The sequence below is a fragment of the Condylostylus longicornis genome, unplaced genomic scaffold (assembly GCF_029603195.1).
Source record: "Condylostylus longicornis isolate FDR11 unplaced genomic scaffold, ASM2960319v2 ptg000163l, whole genome shotgun sequence".
Classification (NCBI taxonomy): domain Eukaryota; kingdom Metazoa; phylum Arthropoda; class Insecta; order Diptera; family Dolichopodidae; genus Condylostylus; species Condylostylus longicornis.
Window position 1 is genome coordinate 374,113 of NW_026578131.1, and position 26,938 is coordinate 401,050.

At 24.1% G+C, this 26,938-nt stretch overlaps 1 protein-coding gene across 6 annotated transcripts in view; it reads right to left on the reverse strand.

Moving 5' to 3' along the window:
- Window positions 1-26,938, reverse strand: part of LOC129616211 (ras-specific guanine nucleotide-releasing factor 2-like) — a 169,442-nt gene that overhangs the window by 29,576 nt on the left and 112,928 nt on the right. For 4 of the 6 annotated variants that reach the window (XM_055531719.1, XM_055531718.1, XM_055531717.1 and 1 more), the window contains 4 exons: window positions 25,740-26,100; window positions 22,160-22,880; window positions 15,392-15,504; window positions 5,539-5,718 (listed from right to left, as the gene is read on the reverse strand). In XM_055531719.1, the coding sequence (XP_055387694.1) occupies window positions 5,539-5,718; window positions 15,392-15,504; window positions 22,160-22,880; window positions 25,740-26,100 (1,375 nt within the window). The remainder of the gene's footprint in view (window positions 1-5,538; window positions 5,719-15,391; window positions 15,505-22,159; window positions 22,881-25,739; window positions 26,101-26,938) is intronic. The other 2 variants (XM_055531722.1, XM_055531721.1) reach the window with 2 other exon arrangements.

A 26,938-nucleotide genomic window follows, 5' to 3' on the forward strand; every position in this document is an offset into this window, starting at 1 on the left:
TAAATATAACAATAAGAAACAATAAATTTTAACAATTAATATAAAAATATTTTCGTTAGTTCACTAAATAAAAAAATTATTCGAGAAAATGGAAAGATTTTAAGAAATACATTTTAATTAAATGAAAATAAATAAACAAAAACATGAAGTCATCATTACACATAGGAGCACAAAGTTTCATTTAATAAATAAATAGGAAAAATTAAAGGAGACAAAAAAAAATATTGAAAAATAATTTTGTTAGTACTCGTAATAAAAAATAAAACAAGCTCTTACATTTTACCTAAACATTGAAAGAAAACAAGTATTTTTAAAAATTTTTCATCTTGAATATCGTAAATACGTACGCGAAATTAAAACCTTGAAAACTATAAAATTAAAAATTACCTAATTTGAAAACAGAACAAAGCGCTTAGATTCTTATTCTAAATGAAACAGAACTTATTCCCATATAATCAAATTGATATTTATTCTTAAAATAGAGAAACTATTAATACTTAAACTAATAATATTTAAACTAGAGAATATTATTCTTAAACGATAAGAGCATAGCACAATTTTTCATATATGATTGTAAAAATTCCTATTATATTAACCTTTATCCGGCAAGGTGTTACTAAATTTTACATCTACCACTTGTTCTTTTGTAATTGCTCCTTCCCTAACACCTTCCTATTCTCTGTAGCTTTATGTACTCTTTTAGTCAATGAATCATACCTTATCATTGACTAAAAGAGTACATAATCAAATACTACCCCCTTGTCGAATATGTAAAAAAATTCACCTCGTATAGGTTAAAGGTTAAATGAAGTAATCTCCATTACACTGATCAAAAAAATCTATTTTTATTTTTTTTTTAAATTTGTCACGAAAACTAATAAAAATGTTAAACCAAATTAAGGGATAGCAGGATTAGAGAAACAGTTTATTAGTTGGATTATTTTATGATACCCCCAGAAATATGCAACATTTTCTAATTATACAAATAGGTAATAAAATAATTAGATGCATAATTCAGGTTAGATATTAGAATATTTTTAATTTTTACCTTAATTTTTTGTTATACAAGAAGTTATATTAATGAAATAATTTATACAAGCAAAATTTTTAAATTTCTCCAAATAAACTCTCCAAAAATATTACAATTCTCCAAAAAAATTTTATAATTGATTACTTAAAGTGAACTTTCATAATCTTTACTAAATGACAAAAAAATAAATTTTGAAATATAATTTACAATATTTTCCTTCTATTATTAAACTCATATCGTATTACTTTAATCTGCATATCATATTTAAACTTCAAATATTTGATGAAAGGATTATAGATTTATGAAATTCAATTCAATTTAAATATATTTTCCATAAATTTCCACTTGATTTCTTACACTATTAAATTTTCAAATTTTTATTTTCAAAATAAATAAATTAAACCAAAAAGGTTAATATATCAAAAGTTGATAATTATTTGATTTTTAAATTTAATAAAGGGACAAAAAGAAAAACAGAAATTCTGTATTATCACTGTGATATGCGAATTTTAAACGAAAATAAATTTTTATTTATATTTTTACAATTAATTGTCACTTCAATAAGATTTTTTTTTTTTGTTTAAATACTCATGAAAATTATATATAATTAGTATATAATTGAAAATTATATTCTTAATTAATCTATTTATTCAATAACCGGTATAAAATAAAAAAAAAATATGCATTTAAATGTTTCAATTTTATTAATAAAAAAAAAAAATAAAAATTCTATAGCAATCTTTTTAATAACTTTATTGATTTAATTTAATTATAATAATTAATTAAAATGGTTATATTGTCCTTTCTATAATAATATTATGTAAATCTTATATAAATATTTAAAATATTAATTTATTATAATAATTGCATATTGAAATAAAAAATTTTTTCATTTAATGCAATGCAATGCAATTATGAAATTAGTGACTGTATGACAAGCGACAATATTCATGATGTAAAATTTCATTTTAAATATGAAATTATTGAAATTTTCACACCTTTATAATTAACATGTCATTTATGGAATCAAAGAACTCACCTATTATTACTGTAATATTACGTGAATGAGAATAAAAACTATAGGTTTATAAATTAGAGTCAACGCAATTATTTGATTGTGGTGTGATTCTCGTATTTTTAGTTTTGTAAATGATGTAATATCCTGCAGTGGCTAGTATATCTTTACAGCTCACTAATATGTTAATTAAAAGAAAAATATAAATGATCTAAATATTTAGAAGATGTAATCTTCTTACAAAAAGATTATCTGAACAAAGTACTTTATACCATATACCATATACCTATTTATTTATATAATATTTATATAATATAATTTATATATATAATTATTTATTTATATAATATAATATAATAAATTATAATAACATTATCAATACACTGGGCTGCCACGTCCATTATGGGTTTACAAATTTAATTTATCTTAATATTTATAATTTTAATTCGCACGGCTGCTCCGGTGTACAAAATAAGTAACAGATTTGTAGAAACAAAAATTTGCAGATTGCGTCTAAGTCATATGCTGTTCACGAAGAAGTATCTATTTAATAATACTAGTGTGCCGACTTATTCCGTTTGTGGCAATATTTTGAATGTTAAACATATTTTTATGGAAAACTCTGTTACTAGGGATGAAATTTTGCTTCGAATAACTTAGAATATTAATTTTATTAAGAGTATTTGTGATCTATTTAATATATGGAATTTGATTTAATTAATTCTGTTTCGAAGTAATACTTAAAATAATTTGCAAAGATCATAATGCTTAAAAAAAGTAAAATTAAAAAAATTAGAATTGTAAATTAAAACAAAACTATTTTTACAACATTATTATAAAATATACCATTATAAAAGTTTAAAAAATTGCATATTTCTAGGAGCGTTTAGTCATTTTTCCTAATTCTATACAAAGTGATTTTTAAAGCTATTTTATTTCTAAATGACAAAATAATTTAATTTTTTATATAATTTAAAGAGGGCTTTTAAGTAGCTATGTGTTTACTTAAAATATTTAATTTGATTTCAAAAAAAAAATCTGGGAAATTCTTTTAGTTACTTATCTTTCCATTTTAATTTTTTTTATATCTTTTTGTCTGCAGCAACGACACATTTTGTAATTATTAAGTCTCTTTCTTATTTTATTCTATTTTTCTTGCATCCCCCCACATATTTTTTGGCTTTAAAAGTTTACTTATTTTATATACTTAAATTATTTAAAATTCCGTGATTCTTTAAATTCTTGCAATATTATAAAGGAATCCTAAACACAAATTTAATCAAATGAATAAAAACAACAAACAAATAAATTCTTCCTTCCATTGAAAAATTTTATAAATAAAACGAAATTAATTTTTATTTTTATCTCTTTTTGTTTTTTGTTCTTCTGTTTTCATTTCATATTTTCCTTATTTCCACATATTTTTACTTGTTTAAATTTTTCTTCTTCACCCTCAAAATATAATTTAAAAACGAAGAAGGAGAGCAGTTCCTTCTTTTAACATCATTAAAAATAAACTAAATTTTGGGCATTCTTTTTTTTTCTATTTATATACATTACTTTTTTTCTTTTGAAAAAATATCCTGATAATATTAAAAATTAATTTAAAGCGAATATTCTTAAAATAAAATTTCAAGTATGTCGCGACAGAAACCATTTTGCCAAACTTTTTTAAAACGAGAAACAAACATTATAAAAAAATTATTTTTATTATAAAATAAAACTAAATTTCCTCCCATCCTTATGTACAAAAATTATTGTAATTTTACAATATTCATATTTAAAAACCTATTTTTAGAAAACTGAATGATATCCTTTTTGATCCTTATAATATAGAATAATATTTTGTAGGTGAAAATCAGAGTTATTAATTTTACTAACTAACAACATTACCATAAAAATTTTTCACCTAAATGAATTTCGTTCCAATTTTTTTTTTTATTTTAATTTAATGTTGTCCTAAATAAACATCATTTTTACCTCATATTGTTAAAACCAGTGTTAATAATCACTAAAATTAGTACATCTTATTTTGAATTTCATTGTATACCTACATATTTTGTATGTATGTAAAGTAGCGACGAAAATAATAGAGAAAACAAAAATTAACGCTAAAATTAAATTTCAAGGATTAATTTTGTTCAAATACATTTCTCTATGTACACTAATAAATAACAAAAGAAAAAAGCAAAAATTAAAACCATTTTTTTTTTGTCACCTAATTTTTGCTCACATCATAATCGTAACGTAACGAAAACACTAAAGATAAAATTAAAAAATGTTGTTCTTTCAAATCATTTTTTAACAACCTCTTTACTAAATTCCAAAATAGAAAAGTAAAAAAAAATTCTGAATCCTTTCAACAAAAATTTTTCCTATATGTACACTAAATAGCAAAATAAAAGCAAGAAACAAAATTAAATTTAGTTTTAAACTTTTGCAATAAAAAAAAAATAATAAGCAAATCAAAAACGAAAAAAATTAAAAACAGGTGAAAGGAGCAAAGGTGTGGAAATCATAATTATTTTCTAAACAAGGAATAAAACGAATATAGGGAAATTTTCGTTTTTAATTTTTTTTTTTGTCTAAATCTAACATAAAGGTAATTAATTTTACTCTATTTTTGTGTTATATGCATATAAAACTATAAATATAAATTATAGTCATATATACAGGATGTTTGAAAATGTTGTTCGAAAAAAAAAAACTGGGGGAAATTTTTAAAAATTACAAAAAAAAAGTTTAATATTTTTTACATTTTGAATGTAAAAAACTCTTCTGAATGAAAAATTTAAATAAAATAAAAATTCATTAACCCGATTCCTCTTTATCTGATTATAAAATGAAGTTACGCATGCTAATTAAACGTTCAGTCTAATTGAACACCCATCGTTAGGAAGTACGATTAAATGAACCCGTGTCGGTAAAAAGTACCTTAAATAAAAATTTGAAAGGCATCAACAATTTTTTAATAATTTTTTATAATTTTTTCGAACTTATTTAAGAGAAAAATATCTAAAAATTCCTTAGTAAAATTTCGGCCATAATGGTTTAATAAATTTTCCTCGCAAAAATTATGTCAATTTCGTACAAAAAATTTTTAGTTATTTTTTTAGTGCCGCAATAATGTGCTTTCTGCTAATATTAAAATGAGTTTTCCAGCCAATCGAATTGTCAAATGGTTTTTATGGAATCTAGTATGATAATAATAAATTAAATGGCGACTTTTGAATAATACAGAAAAATAATGACGAGATGCTAAACTTAAAAATTTGTCGCAAGCTTTATTTCGTATTCTCTTAATCTAATCTTTTATAGCTTATATAATTTAATGAAAAAATTACTAATAAAAAAAAACAAAAACATCCTGTATATGAAATAATTTTTGTTTCTCTTTTAACACAAAATTTCTATTTTAAATTGAAAAAAAAAAAAAATTAAAATAACAAGAAAAATATTTTTTTTTTTATTATTATTATTATTATCTGCTTACCTGCGATGTGATTGTCTATATGAAGTGATTACAACTCCAACTTTGCTAGGGCAATGGGTGACAGGATCATGTTGCATTGAAGCACGCGATGATATTGTACCAAGTGATGTACCACCTAATGAACCACGCGGTGTTGTATATATTGATGATACCATATCATCATCACTCTCCGAAAATCTCCTTTTTATTTTATATATATATACATACACATACACATTTATAATATGATGTGTATTTTATTATATAAGATTTGATAAAAGTAATATGATGTTTTCAAATCAGATGCAAGATATTGTTTTATATATATATATATATATATATATATATATATATATATATATAAGGAAAAATATGTACATATTTATGTGTAGGTATTTATATATTACAAGGAATTAAATGAGGTATAGATATATTAAAATGAATGCATCGAAAAAGGATATAATATATATATATATATATATATATATATATATTATGAAAGGATTATATAAGCAAAATAAGAGCACAGTAATAACAGAAAAATAGAAAAGGATCAATGATTAATATTTGTTTGTGTGTATATTTTTTATGATTTTATTTTCATTATGTTTGTTTATGAAAATATACAAAGGATTAGATTTTATATAATTTATTTGCATATAATGAAAATGTTGAAGGTAAAGAGTACAATAAGTAAAATAAATGAGAAATTTTTTATTTTATGTTTTTGTTAATGCAATTATTAAGTTTATTGCATTTTTGTGGTGAAAAAGCATAAGATTTTGATGAATTTGCCATTTTTAATTCAAATCGATATACGCAAGGAAAGAAAGATGCAATTTACAAGTTATATAACGTACGATATGAAGAAAACACCGTATATAACAAGGATAAAAGAAAATTGCAGTTGCCGTCATTTATCATGTTTGTTTTACCGTTATCGTTATCATTATTTACCAAAAGTCATTATCATCATGCGACAGTGGCAACAAGAAAATTTTTAATGATAAAGAAATATAAAATGTAATAGATATGTACGTACACATGTACAAAATATTATATTTGATTGTACGACGTATGCAATTTGCAGAAACCGTAATTTTACAAAATAAAATTGATTATTTTGTTTTTGTTTATTATTTTTTTGTTATTCAAATTAGTAATTATTATTTGTGTTGACAGAATACGGTTATGGTGTTCAATCATAGAATAAGACAGAGAGATAGGGCGAGAGAGAGATTCGAAACAAATTTCAATGAAATGAAGACATTGAGAAATTGAGTATTTTGTACATATATAAGGAGAGTGTGAGATTGTCATTACCGATGCGACAATAGTATATAAAGTAATAGTATCATAACAGTAAAACAGTAAAATATTAAATTGCCGTGTTGATGTTTGTTTTTTTTTTGTATTTTTGAAATTGCAATGTGTTGTTATTGCAAAAATTTTATTGTGTTTTTATTTTCGCCATTTTTTGTTTTGTATGAATTGCAATTGCATATTCAGCGAAATAACGAATGTTTTTTTGTTAAATAAAAAAGGAAATATTAAAAAAGATCATACATTTAGCATTTTTTTTTTTTGAAGATGTTGATTGTTGAAAATTTTTTCAAGTTTCGTAATTATATACCGAAGTTAAAGGAATTGCATCAAAAGCAAAAAAAAAACAAAAAATTACAACGAAAATAAGGAAACAAAAATGAATACATATATGAATGTGAATGTTTGCATGAATATTTTTCGTCATTGTAAAATAGTAAAACATATAAAAGAAAACATAGCACAAATAGTATAGGAACAGAAAATTTATTGTCATGTTGATTGTCATTTGTGATTATTTTCATTGTTAATGAGTTTTGAAGTTGTTGTTGAATGGTAATGTAATATAGATTACATAATATTATTGTTATTGACGCATGTTATTATACAAATATATTACATGTACATGTGTTTGTATTATGAATTTATTAGACATAGAAGAATTTTTATTGTATTTTTTTGTTTTTTATACAAGATGAAATTATACAATTGTTTTATTGTGTTCGTTGTCAAGTGGATTTCATCGAAATTATATTATATTCGATTTTTGTTTTTGTTTTTTTTTTTTGGTTTAGAAAACAAAATCAAAAATTTTTTATATAAGTATACGTAAATATATAACAAAAGAAAAAAAAAAACAAAGAAAAGAAAAGAACGGGAAAAAGATAATGAGAAAAATAATATTAATAAATAAATTATATTTATATATGTAATTTTGCAATATATATAAGGGAATAATTTTATTTTTCTAATATTTACTTAATATTTAATTGGAATTCTTAATAATTATAATATTAAAAATGTATCAATAATAATGACGCACGTACAAAACATGAGAAATTTGCTCTTTTCAATATGAACAGGAAAAGGATTTACTCAACATTGTTAATTCTTCCTTTATTTATATTAACTCTAATTGAAAAAAAAATTGTTTAATTTTGCAAATTAATGTACAATTAATTTTGATTTAAACTATGTATTTGTATTTAAATTCTAATTAATTAATAAATTTTTCTTATGAATTAGTTTCAATTAATGTATTACATAATTCATGTTTGTCTAAAAGCAAATAAATAAAGTAGTTTATATTGAGTATCTAATCACTAAGTGATAGTTATCGTAAAAAGTTTGATATTATTAATGGTAACAGAAACTCATTCGCCTAAATGTTTCGTATATATAACAAATAAATTTCTTGAAACTTTTACGATAAATATCAATATCCCTTCCTAATTGATTAAATACTGAGAATTAATTCCAATGATAAATAACCGCAATGATATTGAGTAAGTGATAAGAAAAAATTTTAGCATACGTTTAGGAGAAGCCTATCATTACTTATTCGCATTAGGAGCCTATATTACTTGACATTTTAATATTATAATTTAACGAATACTATCACTGTTTTCACTTGAACTACTTAAAAGCCATTGGTTCAATTCAAATTTATTTGGTTTAATTCGCCTTATTCGTAAAATATGTTTCGTTTAATTCCCGTTATTCGAGTTAAAATTTGTCTTCGTTCTAAAAGCGCAAAAACAATAACAAATAATAGAGATTCCTTTTCCTTATTGATACTTCCATTTAATATTATAATTATTAACAATAAATGTATGTTATTTTATAAATGTTTTTAAAAAAAAAAAGAAATATGATTTATATTTATTGTTCCATACTGTGTAATTCAACTTGATTTTTCATTACTTATTAATTTAAGATTCAATTCAATTTCAGTGTTCATTACCTACATGATGCCAATATAATCTATTCTACAAATTTTCAGCTATAAAAATTAAATTTTATTTAAAACAACTGAAAATTACTTTCAATAAATTTTTAATAAATTTTTTTTTAAAATAAAACAATAATTTTTTTTAAATTTTCACTTTAAAATTATCAATAAAAAAAATAAATTCACTATAAAAAATTATTTTTATTTTAGCAATAGGATTTTGTTTCTTGAAATTTTCAAAATTTATTTTAGAAATCTACTAAAAACGATAAAGAAATAAAACTCTAATATTAACAAAAATAATATTTTATATAATATGTATGTACAAAAAAAATCATTTGAAATAATCTATGTATTCATATTTCTGATTATTTAATAATATTGCATAATTGTATTGGGAAATTCATATTCGTACCATGTATAAATTTATTTTGTTAGAGCTGAAACCGAAAATTTATGGTCTGAGTCCAAAATATAAACATGTTCTGTGTTCGTTCTCATATAATTCCTTAAATTCTTTATTTATAGAGTAGACCCCAGATAGGATCAACTTTATCAATTCTCGTGTAACAATAAAATTTTTTTAAACAGACTTAGAAATGCACATTGTGTCATGCTAATGCGTATTTTCAGACACAAAACGCCTCTCTCAACGTTTCTTGCAAGTCTCAATTTTTTTTCCTTTGTGCACAGCTATAAAATGCGTTGTATTAAAAATTGTGCTTTAAGAAGACTTTAAATACTATAAATCTATCAATTACCATAGTTTAACATTTTCTAACAGTAAAATTTATTGTAACCCTATTTCAACCTCAAGAAAATTCACAGTACTATGATTTAACGAGAATACTACAACAAACTAAACGAAACCAATTGTTGTTTACTTCAATAATTTCTTATTTCTTACTTACCTTTACTACAAGTTAAATTGAGTGGAAAAATGTGAAAATATTTTAAATCACAATAACTCACTATCTTAATAGTTTTAAAATTATTATCCTGCTTATTTTATTGTAAAGACATCGAACAAAAGTGGGATAAAAAATTAGAAACCGAATCGAAAAAGCGCATTTTCTAACATTCTTTTTTCCAATAATAGCTAAATAACTAAACACACTCTTTTATAACACACATGTAAAAAAACTCCAAAAAAATACTCAAAAATTTAATTACCAATCGCCATTTTATATTTAAATTATTTACATAAAATGTAAAAATAATGAAAAAATTTTAAAATTTTCAGGGAAAAAAAAATATTTGAATTGAATTCAAAAATAATTTAAAAAAAATTTTTATAGGTCATCACAACATGTTGTACCTTAAATAATTTTCAATACTAAGAAAAAAAACATTAAAACAATTTTCAATATCAATGTATGCCAGTTCAATACGATTTCCACAATATTTAAGTTTATCTATATTTTTTTTCCAATTTTCTTTCGTTAACTAATTGATATTTAATGAGTTTTCCATTCGTAGTTAAATGAAAACAGTTCCCATATAGAAAAATCCCAATGTATTATATAAAGAGGTTAACTTATCTATAGTCTTTTACAATAGAAATTGAAACGCAAAATTTTACTGACATGTTAACAAAAAGAATATACTTATAAGTTTAATTGATTGAGCGAAACGACACGAACTTAGGACGAAGAGCAAGCACGTTATGAGCGTGAAAAGCCATATCTAATACAGCTATATCTCCACAGAGAATCGAAGACACCATGCACTCGTCTCCCAAACAGTTTATAACATTGTGCAGAATATCCAGAAATGAAATATGCATTGTAATAGGCTACAACTACAACAGGTGTACATGGAGTGGCTGTTCGTAATAAGAACAGAGAAAGATTGGCCGAAAATATTTGAAAATCACGATATGTTAATCGACGGAACGATATGTGGAATATTCTGGGCAACAACAATAACAAACAATGAACTATGGACAACTACGAACCACACGTCCATAAACGTGACTATAAAAGAAAGAAAGTGAAGATGATTGAAACTCACATTATACAGGCCGAATAATATGATAACCCAGCAGGTATTAGATTAACCCCCACAAAAGAAGGTGGGTAGACACCTTAACATGTTGCAACAAAACATACAAGGAGGCCCAATCAAATGAAAAATGCGGGTTAGAAATAAACGATCTAGACCAAAACAGAATGTAATTCAGAGGATTTTTTGAAGGTTTATGTTCCCACCGTGAATGAGAAAAGGAGAAAAAAAAAATATTTTTGGGATGAAAGTTCAAATCTTTTTAAGAAGAAAGATTTAAAAATGTAAAAATTACTCAAGTCACAAAATTAATTTTAAGAATACTCGTAAGTAAGCTAAAAGAAAAAAAAGCGATATAATTGAAATCGAGCAGGTCAATTGATCAACTTTACAACTAAATCCCTACCAAATGAATACATAAACTAATTTATTGATTATTATTCGATCCCTAGCGATCCCATAACTCTTTTATAAAATTTTTCTGAATTAAAATTAATAAATTTTATTTACTTGATATGCATTGCAAATAAAATGACAGATTCGTCATAATAATTTTTCAATAAAATTGCATTCAATTTTCGTTTTTCTTTTATTTCTTACACTCATTGCCATTCACGTTTTCACAAGCTTTTAGACTCAACAGTGACATTTATAAAGTGAAAAGTAGCCCAAAAATGTTATAAATGAATTTTTCTTTCTTAATTTTGTTTGCAATCAACTTGTTGAAAATTGATTCATTCATACTTTTTATGTGTATTTTATGAGTTGCTTTTCAAAAAAAAAAAAAAAACAGAATTTCTCTTGTCTCCAAAACGACTCTTTTGGGTTGATTTTCTTGTTTTATTCTGTAAAAACGAATATAATAAAATAAAAAAAAAGTGGTTAACACACATCCAAAAAAAGGAAAAATAGTAAAAGATTTTCTTCTTTCAATTTTAAAACAGCAGGCAACAATCATTTTCATTATGACATGGTAATGATAAATCATGAAAGGGAGTGATGTGAAATTTTATCACACAAATGGTGTCACCTTTTTATTTAATATTTTGCTCTTCTCTTTTTTCTCATTCATTCAATTTCATTATTTTCAATATACATAGCGGCACATTTATCATATACTCGTCGTCGTTATGAATGTATTCATAACCTTTTTTTTCATTTAAAAGTACGTGCGTAGGTATGCGCTTACATAGTGAATCACAGGTATTGCTAAATTTACTATAGAGAGGAGGGCATTCTGAACGAATCTCAGCGTTAGTTCGAGATGCACAATACCGCTCTTTAAAGAATAAGAGAAGTTCTCTAAAAATAATCAACATAAACAAGGTATTATGTGTATATAAGAATACAGAGCTGAAAGTCCTTCATTAAGAGTAAATGAGGGATCCAATTCAGCTGTAAACAGCAGTCAAACGATGCTGTCCTCTCTCTCTACTCCTATTCAATGTGGTTCTTGATGAGGCTGTAAAGAAAGTAACAAGTCTAGTAGTAGGAATAAAATGGATCCTAACAAAAAAATCGGTAGATTTGGAATACGATCTGACAAAATAGCGCTCCTGGCACACACATATTATGCAAGAAAAAATAAAGAGCCTGTTTCAAAAATCTCCAGTTCGAATACATGCGAACAAGAAAAAATGCTTAAAAATAAATTTAATTAATGTTACTCCCTTAAAAATAAATAACAACAACATAGGGGATGTCTCTGAATTCTGATATCTTGGTAGAACAGTTACTACAGATGAAGATGCTGAAAGAGGTGTAGAAAAGCGGCCCAAGCTTACTGAAATGGCTATGAAAGATTATGGGCAGACCAGAAATACTACCGGGCAACACTTGACGAGAGATACAGAAATTACGTTTATTAGTTAAGTCCCTACTCCTATATAGCAGTGAAAAATCACCGATAAAAAAGAACTATATGTGATAAAATCAGCCTGACTATTTATTAAACAATTTCCTACTTTTTGTATATAAATCGAATTCACTAACACTTTCATCAAAACTATTATATTACAATATCTTTTTTGTTATAGTCCGTAGTATACAAGAATACACAAACATTATAACAAAAGCAGAAATGTAACAAAGGCTTGAAGCATTTTTCCACTCATAAAAAGAAGCAAAAACAAAAAATACAGTCCATCATCATGCTGCTACTGATATCAAAATGTAATAATCATTCAAAAAGAACAAAAAGAAAAAGATATAAGAAAAAATAACAATAAAAATAACACATTAAATTCAAATAGCCTCGAACTTTATTAATGGGGTGTTTTTCGTCACCGGAAATAAATTGAATTTTAATGCTAGAAGAACAAAATAAAGCACAAAAAAAATTTATAACAATAAGAACACAATGGAACCTAAAAAATATTAGTATAGTTTTTGGTTCGCTCACAAATGCATCAACTATAAAATGAAAAGTAGAACATTTTTATATTCATCTTATTTTTTATGATTGATGCAACATAAGTAAGCGCAAGGAATGCATAAATATAAAAAAAAATTAAAAAGCACATAAAATTAAATAAATTAAATTTTTTTTTTTTATATTTCATGTTGAGAGTTTTCAGCAGAGCACCACCACAAAGGATATTTAAAATTTTATTTTTATTCTGAAATTGCATTTTGTGTCTTAACCAAATGGATAATTTTGTTAAATTATAAAATTTTAATATGTATAGGTGAGTATGTAAACCTACATATAAATAAAATAAATATCCTTTTCATATGTTCACATTGTGTCAAAGGCAATCTATCATAAAGGACAAGTACATTTTTCAGTGCTCTTGTAAAAGCTGTCATTCAAAAGAATTGCTGATAGCAATGTGTTAAAATAAAATAAGCAGGTATATTTTTTTAAAAATTTTATTAAGTCAGCACGATGAAATTTTCTATAACATTTTAATATGTTAAATATGTAAAAAGCGTACCCAACTTATAAATTACACGAGTAAATTTTTCAAAGGTTCACTAAACCAAAAATCTCTTTGGGCGATAAGAGAACGGGATTAAAAATATAAAAAATTATTTAGTTATAAGTTTTTTTTAGAATATGAAAATTTTCTTGGATTATTAACTATTTAAAGAACATTTTTCCTTATTAATTTGAACATTTAGAGAACATTAAAAATATTTAATACTTTGATTAAATTAAGGTCTAATTCTTAGCTAAGATTGATTTACATTATTTTAACATTAAATTTGACTAAAAACAAAAGAGTTTTTGTCTACATTCTAAATTTAGAATAAATGAACTTTAGAAACTACCAGTGATTGAGAATTTAGAATGTGTGGCGAAAATTGTGTCGCATTTGTAAGATTGAACGTGAAGTTTTTCGACTAATCTGGTTTGTAAGCTCGATCAATTCGATCTGTCCCAAAAGAGTTAACAGTAAAATGTTTTATTTTTACAGAAAAAAGTTGAAAATAAAAGAATTATTATGACCCGCATTTATATCTTTTCTAAATTTAACTAACAAGTACAAGTTTATTAACTTTAATTAGTCCATTAAAAATGATTAATAAGTGAGTCCCATTTCAAATTTATAAAGTTTATTTCCTTATTAAATCCAAAATCGAAGTGTATTTTTATAAACATTTTGAAATTTTGAAGAACATTCGTAGAGAACCTTTTCATAGGATATCACAGCGCAAAAAATTCTAATAAGAGAGAATTAGTGAATACCTTGTCGGCGAATATTTTTTTAAAAATGCATTTTGTGACGGAACTTTTTAAAGTTTGAACGAAAATATCGCAATGTAGATTTCATTCAATAATTTGATCAACTTCTAATTAAACGTATCGTTATTTAGTTTTCTGGCTGGTTCGAATGAGGGCGGAAAAGGAGAGATCCGGCAGTGCCACAACGGGCCTCTTCTTTTCTGGGCCGCGTTAACCTAAGCTAACCTATTTACGATACGATATTTACGAAAAAATACTCTTTCGTTTTATCATATCGATATTTTTTTACGGTAAGTCCCAATCGAAATTATTTGATCTTAAAAAAATTCATAGAATTAAAAATCAATTAGACCTAATTGATTTTTTTTTTTGTAAAATAAATCTATTATTAAATGTTTGTAAAAAAATTTCCTTTTCCATAACAACTATGATTCTACAAGATTCAATAACCCAACATACGAGTATAAAATTATAAACTAAAAACGAGAACGGCATTAATTGTAAGTTTAATAAGTGAAACTGTTGCTATTAACCTACATAGTAATTAATTTTGAAATTTTAGTTGTAAGTTTAAATAAAATTAAAAGAATAGAAGTAACGCATGGGAATTTCAGTTTTAAATTATAGAGAAAACAAAAAAAAATAATAAAAATAAAGAAAATTTTCAACACAAAATTTGTACTGAATTGAAATAGAATATCCTGCATAACGGTTATGTCCTTATAAAAATATAATTATTATGAAAAACTAAGAATTTCAGCTCCTACAATTCCCTGGGTTTGCTATACATTTTTATTTTTAAGGGAATTTTTCCCGTTTTTTTTTTGTTATTTTACTATTTTTTTTTATTTTTTTCCTTGTAATTTCTTTCTTATGTTTTATATTTATTTATTTCATATTTTCTTTACCTTGGGGGCTCTCTCTGTGGTGAACAAAATGAATTCTTCTTCTGTTTTTCAGGCGTTTTAATGACACGATGAGATACACGTGGGCTACCACCTTTTTCAATATTTGGAGCATTCTGCAATGAAAACGAGAGAAAAAAAGAAAAGAAAATAAAAGATAAAAATGAAATAAATAAAAAAAACAACAAAAAACAAATGAATGAATGAAGGAATGAATGGAAAAGAGAATATATAATTAAAAAAAAAAGGAAAAATGAAAACAAGAGGTAAAAAAAAAGAAACAAGAATTTGTGAAAAAAAAAGAAAATATAAAATAAAAGAAATGTAGGAACATCGAATTATCTCACTTTTTTTTTTTTTTTGGCTTAATGACATTTAAAACATTCAACATAAGGGCTTATTTGAATTGTCATCCGGAATTCGACGAGGCGACCTAATAAAAATCTCTAAGAGAAATATTTTGAGAAAAGATATTTAAAACTTTAAACGTGTTTTCTGGTTAAGTTCTGGCTAACAAAGTGATCCTTAATATTTACTCATGGAATTTGATCAGAAGAAAATCAAATTCGATAAAGCGGAAGAAAGAAATACAGTGGCCTTTTCGAATCAAAAGGAAAATTTTCTTCATTTTGAGAGATTTGGAAAATTTATGAATTTATTTTATAAATGAATATATTATTCAAAAAGTATAATTATTTATTTAGTCTTAATGAGCTCATTTAGATAAAATACATAAACTTACTATGTCACGTTTTAGATTGCAAAAATAAACCTTCATCGGAGTTACAGATTCAAAATCAATTTGTGCAGACAAAATTTTGAAAAATAAACCGACACAGTAGAAGTAATTTCTATTTGCTTATATCAGTGTCATTCTAATGTCAATTTCGCTAAAAAATCTGTGATTTCAACTTCACTTTTTCGAATTTCACCCTTATATCAAAAGGTTTTCAATGTTTACCGAATAATATTTAGAATAACACAAAGTAAACAAAAGTAACAAATTATTAACAAAAAAAAAAAAGAAACAAACAAAGTATAACAAAAAATAAGAAAGGATAACAACGACAACAACTACAACAACCTACTGTAAATGTTAGTTATATGATTATAATAAAGGATAATGTTTTATAAGAATGAAGAATAAAAAAAAAGAAAAAGTGGAAAAAATTCTTCCTTGTTTTTCATTTTTTCTTTCTTCATTATTTTTTTTTTAATTTTATATTTTTATTGTTAAACTAAAACCAAAAAAAAAACAATTGGAAAATTCATATAGTAGATGAAATTTAATTTTGAAGACGATATCAGTTAACGGTAATGTTTTTTTCTTAAATCTACATTTATACACATACATATATACGGTAGATACATATTATGTATTTAATATATTCATTTTTTGTTATATATCTGTATTTTATGTACATGTAGTAGTGTAATAGCAGTGTTTGATTATTATGTATATATATATATATATATATATGTAATACATTTATACATCTATAAGTTAATATATATAACATAGTATTAAATATATAGTAGTTAAAAAACCAGGTTAATGGAGTACAAGTTATCCTGCGGGAGAAAATAAGAAAAAACAAATATAACAAGAATTAAAGAAATAAAAGAAAATGTATAAGGATTATTAAATTAAGATTAAAAAGAAAAAATAGAAAAATCAAAGAAAGGAAAAATAACATTGGATATAAAAAAAGGACATTCATTTTTATGCTTGAGTGCGCACAGTCGAACTTCTCTAATTCAAATAAATTTATAAAATTTTTCGATCACATTAAATATAGAAACACAATACAGGCAGTATCAGTCATTATGTTCATGAATTCAATTAATTTTATTAAGCAGAAATTATTAATGACTTCTGAAAATATCCTACAATATTTATTATGACAAAGGCAGCATTTACTGAAACGAATTTCAAATTTTGTTGGTAATTGTATAAAATTTTTATAATAAATATATTTTGTGATCAATCATGTGACATTCAACAAAATATCAATGTCACATACTTCAATTATTGCAACGTATTTGACTCAAAATGCCATCACCATATTAAAGAACCGTTTCTTTTAAGAGCTTGTAGCACTATAAACTACTGCCGGAGCATAGTTTGTATAAAATGATAATAATAGATAACAAGGATATTATATTATTTTTTAACAAAAAAAAACTCCCAAAAAATATTCAGTATTGCTCTCAAAAAATTTATTTATACACCATAAAATTGTATATATATACGTACAAAACCGAGCCCAGTCCATTTTTAAATTACCTAGGTGTCAATGTGTAATGTATAATAAGTTTTGATTTACAATCATGTCGACTGTAATATAGTGGTAAACTTTTAAGCTCGTTTCCTGCAGTTTACATATTTTTGTTTTTTTACATAATACGCACTGTGAGCTCGATATACACGTTTGTCCATATAAATACCAATTATAATTTTAATAATAATTTAAAAATAAAAACCTCTCTACCTTGTAATCTGTAGATGGTTCAAATTAAAAAAGTTCAACTGTATTTCAAATATATTTTAATAAGAATCAGTGTTCTAGATATAAGAAGTAAATTTCTATAATTTTAATTAAGAAGGAAGAAAAAATAATTTTCACTTTTTTTTTCTTTCTACAAATAACTTTATATATGCACCCTCTTTAAAGGAAATACGAAAAAAAAATTTTTTAACTTTTTATTATTAAAAACCAAATAAAAGAAAATCGGTATTGCATTTATCCAAAAGTGATTTCTGAAAATAATCGCATTTTTTAAAAAAAAAAAGGTTTACTACCATAACAGTAGAAGGTAATAGAAAAATTATTATAAAAACAATGTTGTGTTAAACATCAATATTTTAATAATCAAAGTGAGTTTTAATTGTAAGTATGTTAAAAAATATTAATAAATGTATAAATTTCACTTCAATTTAGATTTTTATACAAGATAAAACAAAGTTGGTATTTTATAAAAGTTAAATAACATAGCTTAAGTATTACTTATTTTAATTTAAATCATGCATAAGAGAAAAATTAAAATTATGAAAATTCAGTTTCTATAGGCATTGATTGTTAAGTACCTTTTGCGTTTTGTTAATATTTATCGGAAATAATCAAGTTTGCGACCAGTAGACATAATTTATAAACTCTTAAAATTATTAACTCGTACAGTCTTTAAGGTATGTTTGTAAATGTTGACACAATATTTTCTTTATTTTTTTTTTCAACCTAATTTTTAATCTATTTGGGAAAAGTTTTAATAATGTCTATATTTCTAGCTATCTAGTAATGCCTGTTACCATTTACAGCATCACAATCTTTCAATAATTAACATTAAATGATAGAAATAGTGACCCGAAATCGTTTAAAAAATAGTTTCCACTACTACTGCTTTATCGACTAGATGAAACAGCATTCAAACCTTTTTCTGGATGAGTTTCATTTAATTTCAGTCATCAATTTTCTGGCACATATTTTTTCCTATCATTCCGAAATTTTCATTATTCATGAGTTTTTTCTGTAATTGCTAATTAATATTCAATGACAATATGAACTCAGGATCTAATTAAAAAAACGAAAAAGTTCTATTTTAAATAAATAATTCAACAATTAAGAAATCTTAGAACCAAATTAAAATAAGTAGTATTTCTCTCTCATCTGGCATTCATTTAAAAATATTTTTCAATTTTTTGCCAACAATTTAAAATGGAATATTCTTATTTTAATTTTGATTACATTGAGAAATTAAAAACGATTTCACATCACATTTCCTACAAACAATATCCTTTTAGTCGCTCCTGCTTTTTCTATACAATAGAATTTAATAATAGAATAAATATTTATGAACTTGTTATAAAATCATTTCCTTCCATATAAGCACAAAGTGAACAAGCGAAAAAAAAAAAAAGAGAACGTGGAAATACCATTTTCTATTTGTTCCCTTTATTTTCCTTATTTTACTCCTTTTTTTCTTTAATATTGCGATTGTGTATTTTATATTATACCTACATATTATATTCATATTTAATTTATAATTGGAATGTACCGGAAATTTATTCATTCTAATATCTGTAAAAATAAAATTCAAATCAATTGATTTATTGAAAATGAAATTCCGGCCAATTTTTTTTTTTGTTCTTCATTTGCTCTCTTTTTACAAACAATATTTTTCTTTTATTTAAAATTGTCTCTACTTTTTTTCCTTTATCATTTTTTTCTCCATTTTTCTTTTTCATCTCTTTAGCGCCTTGGGATATAACTAAAAGAATAAAATTATCAAACAAAGATAATAAATGTAAAAATAATTTTTCTTCACTTTTTATTTGCATTTTTACTTTTTTATTTGTTACCATCTTGAATTGGAAAGTTTTTTTTTTATTTAAATGAAAAGGAAAAAAAGAATCGCGTAATTTTATATTTGTTGAATGCTTAAAAATAAGTTTGTTTCTAATATTAAAAATTTCCCGATCATTCATGTAAAAATTATATTTGTTCTCATGACTGTAGATTGCAGATTTGGGTGAAAACACAACGCGAACCAGCAGAATATTTTTTTAAGCAAAACGTAAAAGAACAACCAATTGCTACTTGAACTGGAGCTGAGTAAATTTGCCACACGTTCTTATAAACGGAAGCCAATCGAAAAAAATTAGTTAGACAAATTAAGGAAATCTAGAAATGTGCCAATACTAAAGTAAGCTATACTAAATCAAGCCTTCGTTCCTTCTAATAGTCGCGTTAAACATTTACTGACCGGGAAATTACCCTTTTATAAATATAGAATAAAGATCTAGCTTTCTTTTTTTTTTGTCTTTTATATTCTTTCTATATATCTTCCTTTTTTTTATTATTCCCTTCATCTACTAATTGTATTTTTTTTTCTTACATTCGCAGCTTTTAATATTCAACAACGTTGGCCATATTGTTATAGCAATGCGCTATTCAAAACTCATTCTATTTTTTATTTCATTTACTTTTTCAGTTCATTTCTTTCTTAAATTTTTTATTACTCTCTTAGCTTTATAATAATGTTATCCTTAACAGTTATAAATCAAAAATAATGGAAAAAAATAAGCAGAAGGAAAAAAGAATCCATAAAAGTGCATCATCGTATTCCCTGAAAGTAAAACATTTTTCTTGCAACTTCTTACAATGTTTGTTTTTTTCAGTTATTTTATTTTTTTTATAATTTTGCTTTTTTTTTCTGTATCTTCTCTTCTTGTTTTTATTCATTCGTTTTGTAGTCTCTTTGAATTACTTCATTCCTTATTCTTGTGCGAATGTGCTCTAGAGTCCATTCATAATTTTTTTATTTTATTTTCATTATATTTTGTTGGACAGCTACATTCACAATATCTATAATACGTATAATACATAAGATTGCATTATTACAATCCTTAGTATCTATATTCGCTTTCATAACGGTACTTTTGTATACGTATACATTTTTTTCAACATTTATTTTTTTTTGTTCTCTAAGGTTATTTTTATTTATGCACATGTAATAAAATATAATCATCGTATGAAATTATAGTTAAATTGATATATTACAAAAGATTATTCGTTTTGAATGTCCAACAACAAGTGTTCCGTTTTAAATTTAGAGACTTATTTTTTGATTTTCTAAAAAATTAAAGCTAATATTTTCCTGTTTAACGAAACAAGACTTTAAATCAATTTGATGCTTTTATTTATTTCATGAAGTTGCAAATATTATATTATTCTCGAAAATTTCGTCTGGCATTATAAACGTTTCGTTTTCTTTAAATTTTTGTTAAATAAAACTATTACTTTTCTAAAGTAATTTTCGAGCCATTCGATGTGGCGAGTTATGATAGTCGATTTTTATAAATAAAATTTAAGTATAATTTTTACTAAATATAACTTTCAATACGGTAGTCAAGAGAAAGCATAATGTAGTTTCAAACTTAGTAAACAGCATTAAGAGATTTACATTGTGAAAACCGCAATTAATACTAGGAAAATTAAGTTACTTTTAAAAGAAGTCTAAATTAAATTAATTTTTAAAAATAATCCTATGATGGTAACGAACCGCATTTTAAAGTCTCCTTACAATTCGTTGACCATTTAATTGCTAACACAAGTTCAACTTGTTCTCGTAGTTTTATAATTTTTGTACTAACTATTTTTTTCCAATATCACTATATTTCGCTTCTTCACAATAATGTATAGTACAATAATTTTAAACGAACGCATTACTCACATGATATAACTTAGAAAAAAAACCTTAAAGCAACATATATGTGAATACGCAATAAAATAGCTCTAATTTAAATATATTGATATGTGTAAGTTACTTTAAATTGTGCAATTATTAATGTTTTACACGTTAATGGTACGATTGCGCAAATTATGTAATTAAAACTTTTGACGCAAACGGAACTTATTATCGTATGTTTATAAATGCCTACATAATATTATGTACATTCCTGTCCTGTATTCTAATAAAAAAAACTTTACAATATAAAAAATTCTGAAGTCTCCTTTACAACATTTAAAATCAAATTAGAAAACCATAAAAATACATGCAAATAACAAAATATTATGAACATAAATTATTTAAGTTACAAAATTCATTCACATTATTACTAAATTATCAATGAACCAGATGACAAAAATAGATTCACAAAAAAAAAATTATTCATTGTAAAATTCAGCAATTCAATCCAATAATAACTTTATACAAAAAAAAAAAAAAGAAAAAGAAAGAAAAAAAATTCAAAATTATTATTTTTTAACTCACCCTGTATACCCCACCATCACCATTCATTTGCAAACTTCGACGATGTTGACATAATGCTGCATGTGGTATTACATTTGCTCCAGCACTTGGTCTACGATCTGTCAACAAATTCATTTTTGGTGGTGATATTGACATTTGCGGTAATTTATGCAATGGTGAGGTAACAGTTGTTTCTTGATTTAAATATTGTTGTGACAATGATGTATTTTTGTCTTTTTGTGTTATACTACAACTATTACTACCACCACCGCTACCACCTGTACCACTAACTAATACATTACTTCCACCACCAATTCCACCACCGCTACCGCCAACCCCGCCACTTGTACCAAACTGACCAATATTACTAGTAGTACTAACATTTACATTATTATTAATATATTGTTGATTATTATCTTTATTTATATTTAATTGTTGTAATTGTTGCGCCATCGATGATTGTAAATTAATTATTGTATTTTTTGGTGATAACGGTGATGGTGTTTTTATTTCATTAGAATTTTGATTTTCACAACATAATGTTGTTGTTACCATTGGTAATGACTGACGATGCTGTTTTTGTTGATGTTGCGGTTGTTGTAAATAATGTTGATGCTGCTGTTGCTTATTTGAACTAATTTGTTGATTTTGCTGTTGCTGTTGTTGTGAATGATATGTTGATGGAGATGTATATGATACACTACTACTACGTCTTTCACTAACAATTGTTGATGAATCAACGCTAAAATAATAAGAAAAAAAATTCAATTATTGATATTGACAATGTTCACGCAAATATTTTATTGTAGGGAAACTTGTTAAAATAATTGAAGACAAAGAAAGTAAATTTTAAAAATACGTGTGTGTCTGTAAATACAAAAACCCCGATTATCAATATAAAAATTAATATAGCAAAATTGTTCGTATAAAATTAATTAAACATTTTTTGTAACTAAAGCGGTAGGTCACTGAATTAAGTCCAGTTCGAGAAGAAAATTGTTTTTTAATTTTTCTGCCTTGATTCATTTCTTTTTAAGGAATTATAAGGAAGGAATTTTTTTTATTTATTTTCATAAATTTTGTCCTTTATTTACAACACAGATCAATGGCGCAGGGAAATAACTATGTCTAAAACAAAAAGCTGAATATTTTCACAAACTAAACTCGAAGTTTTACTTTTTATTTTGTAGACATATGCTTCACTTCCTGACATATGAAGAAATTATGAAAAATTCTAATCGTTGGACCAGTGTTGATTTATATAACACTTTTTCTACATATCCTTGATATAAAAATTCCATACATAAATAATACATTGATATTAAACGATTTTTTGACACAAGCAATTATAACTAAGATTTTGGTTTTGAGTAAATTTCTTAGAAATTAATTTACATAACAATTTTCAATAATTAAATTTAATTTTTTTGCTTAAAATAAAAAAAACATTTTAATGGACTCTCCGACTTTTAACATTTTGCAACTTCATTTTAATTCTTTAGATTCCACTTCAATAAATTGTATAAAATAAAATTATTTTTAATATCTTCTACAATTTAAAAAAAATCAAAATTCTTAATTTAAAAAAGAAAAACAACTTTAAGTATGAAACCTGATTTCGACATTTTTATCACTTTTCATAAATGACTGAAAAATTAAATTTCATTTAAATTTAAAAATATTTTTCTTATAAACACACAAAAAACATTAAGAAAACAAATTTCTCTTTCCTTAAACTTCAATTATATTAAAAGTAAATTATTTTCTAATAAATAAGTTTTTCATCTTTGTACAAAAAAAAAGAATTGTAAAAGTTCATAAGTTTTAAAAGTTCTAAAAATCCATTTAAAATATTTTTTTTGTGTATAGCAAAGCACTTAATTAGAAATTTAAATAAAAATCAAAACTGGAATAAATTGAAAAACTAAAAAGAAAGCAAATTTTTTAAAAATTTAATTTTCATCTCTTTAAAAATGAGATTTTTATTTAAATAGAAAATTATTGATTTTTCTATTTTTTCTGGTTTTTCTTATTTCTATTTTGATGTAAATAGAAAAATTCAAGGTCATAAAATAATCATTAAAATATTTCCACAAGGATTTGCTTTTATGAGGACAATAAATAAACAAGATTTTCTATTCCTTATTTCTAAAAAAAGTTATTTTGTATATCAATAGTAAAATGAAATAGTTTCAGGCTTTGTAATTGAGGTGCTCTGAAAAAAAAAACCAAGTTTCACTTAGATTATTGTGTAAACTTTATACAAAAAAGAATAATGTCAAATTGAAAAAATAATTTTTCAAATTGAAAGAAATTTTTTCAAAACAAAAATATACTGAGTTGGAAATTTGACTACAAGTTTCAATATTTTAATTTACACATTTATATTTAAAATATATTAAAAAACTAGATGATTCATTATAACTAAATTTCAAAAAAAGAAAAACTAAAAACAAACTCTAAAACACGAAAAAAAATCAAACCTAAGAAAGTATTTGTTGTGAATAATAAAACAAACTTCTGATTTATAACTAATTATATAAATTAATCTAGGTTTTCTATTTTCAACTGCGGGAACAGAATGTGAGAACCTAAATATAAACTAATAAAAATTTGAAAATCAGGTCCTGCGTGAAATGCTGTTAACGATACGTTATATCTCAGAATGGCTACAGAAGAAATAAAAATTAGCAAGATCTATTAAAATTTTTAATAAGTTGCTACATTACATTCTTTATTCATTTTTAATTAGCTTTATTAATTTTATTATGTTTATTTTGTTAGTAGGTTAGAATTTGGCACTTTAATTTCAAAGAAAAATCTCTGCGGAAAATAAAAATTAAATTTTCAAACTGCAATGTTGAAAAAAAATTTTCGAATACATATTCACAATTTCTATAGAAATGGGTATGACTGAGAAAACGTATGAGTGACAATTAAGTTTTTATTCTTTATCTGCCAATGACAAATACAGCATTCGAGTTAAGCTGGTGAGCACATAAGCGAAAGTTTTTATTAACTTTGATCTGACGAAAGATAATATTCTCTTTAAGTTTACTGCAAAAATTCAATTAAAGTAGTCACAATAATTTGTAAAACTGTTTGTAGTAGAAATAACTTTTTCATTTTCAAGCAGAAAAAAATACAAATTTAATTAATGTTGAAATTCGATTCCTTGTTATTGTTCAAAACAGTACCAATTGATTTAACAGAAACAAAATTTAATTTAGGAGTAGTTCTATCACGAACACACGATTTTTAAACAAAACAAAAACAAGTATTATTACTTTTTAATCCTTACGTATCCTTACGTTCCAATTTCAACAATTTAAATTAATTTGAGAATTCCATTATTCGACTTTCAAATTTTAACACTACTTTTTTTTAAGTTATTTCTATTTTACAAAAACCCTTAATCTATAAAATTTCAATACCAATATAACACTTTATTATTGAAATTTTCAAATAAACTCTCATTTCATTGAAATATTTTCGCATTAAAATTTTATTTTGTGTTGTTAAAAAAAACACAAAGAAAACTAAAATGATAGAGAAAAGAAAAAATTAAACAACAAACACCAAAAGCAAAATTGAAACGCACTTATGTCCTCCAGTAGTCGATACTACTGAAATAACAATATCACTTTCAATTGATTTACGATGTTTTGGTTGTTGTATTTGTTGCAATTGTTGTTCATTCTGTTGATGTAATTGTATTTGATGTTGTTGTTGCTGCTGTTGTTGCTGTGGCTGTTGCTGATTTAGTTGCGGTTGTTGTTGTTGTACTTTACTTTTATTAACACGTTCTGGTAATGGACTTGTTGGTGCTCTTGAATATTTAAAATGTTTTTCATCAGTTGGTGTAGTATCATCACTACGATCAATATAACCGGAACCAGTTGAACCAACTAATGTTACAGAACTTAAATTTGATGGTGATGATGGGCCACTTAATGTGTTTTCTATATTCAGAAAAGGAAAAAATTTTGAAATGTGAAATTAAAATACGAAATTTTAACAAAAAAAAAAAAGAAAAAACAAAAGACAATAAAATATTTTTAAAATGTAAATATTTTACGCCTTTTATCCTTAAATTAATAAATTTTTTGCTTTTGCGTTAATTTATTAAAATAAAATTATATTCTGCGGATATAATAAATTCGGAATTTCGATAAAATATGAAACATTTTCTAAAATGTTAACTCCGTCTGTTTGATTTTATTGGCAAAAGGATAGAGAAAGAGTTCCTTCAATATTATTCATATATGTATGTACATTATGCACATATTACGTTAAAATTATAATTCCATCGTCTTGCAAAATTCAAAAAAGCTGTTTTTAAAAAACTTGCAGCAGTGGTACAAAGTTTTAAAAATGACATCTTATATTTATAATAAAAGTATTCAAAAGAAATTCTTACATTTATACGATAATACAAATTTGAATTAATTTTTGGTATTGAATCAAACATCCAATTCATAAAAAATACAAAATTTATTTAATGTGAATTTTAAAATTTTTGATTCTCATTGTAAATAACGAACTATGATCGCTCATTTACGTATATATGTACATAAAGACTAGCTATTACTGCATTGCAATGTTTACTATTTAATGATTTCCTTTATTTCATACAGGAACTATGTATATGTATGTATAAATCTACTAAAATTGAGGAACAATTTTTATAAAATTTAAATTTTCAAATTGAAGGTAATTTGTGAGCAGTCATCCGAAAATGAAATTGATGAAAAATTCTCCATCTGTTCAATACAAATATATACATATATATGAAATAAC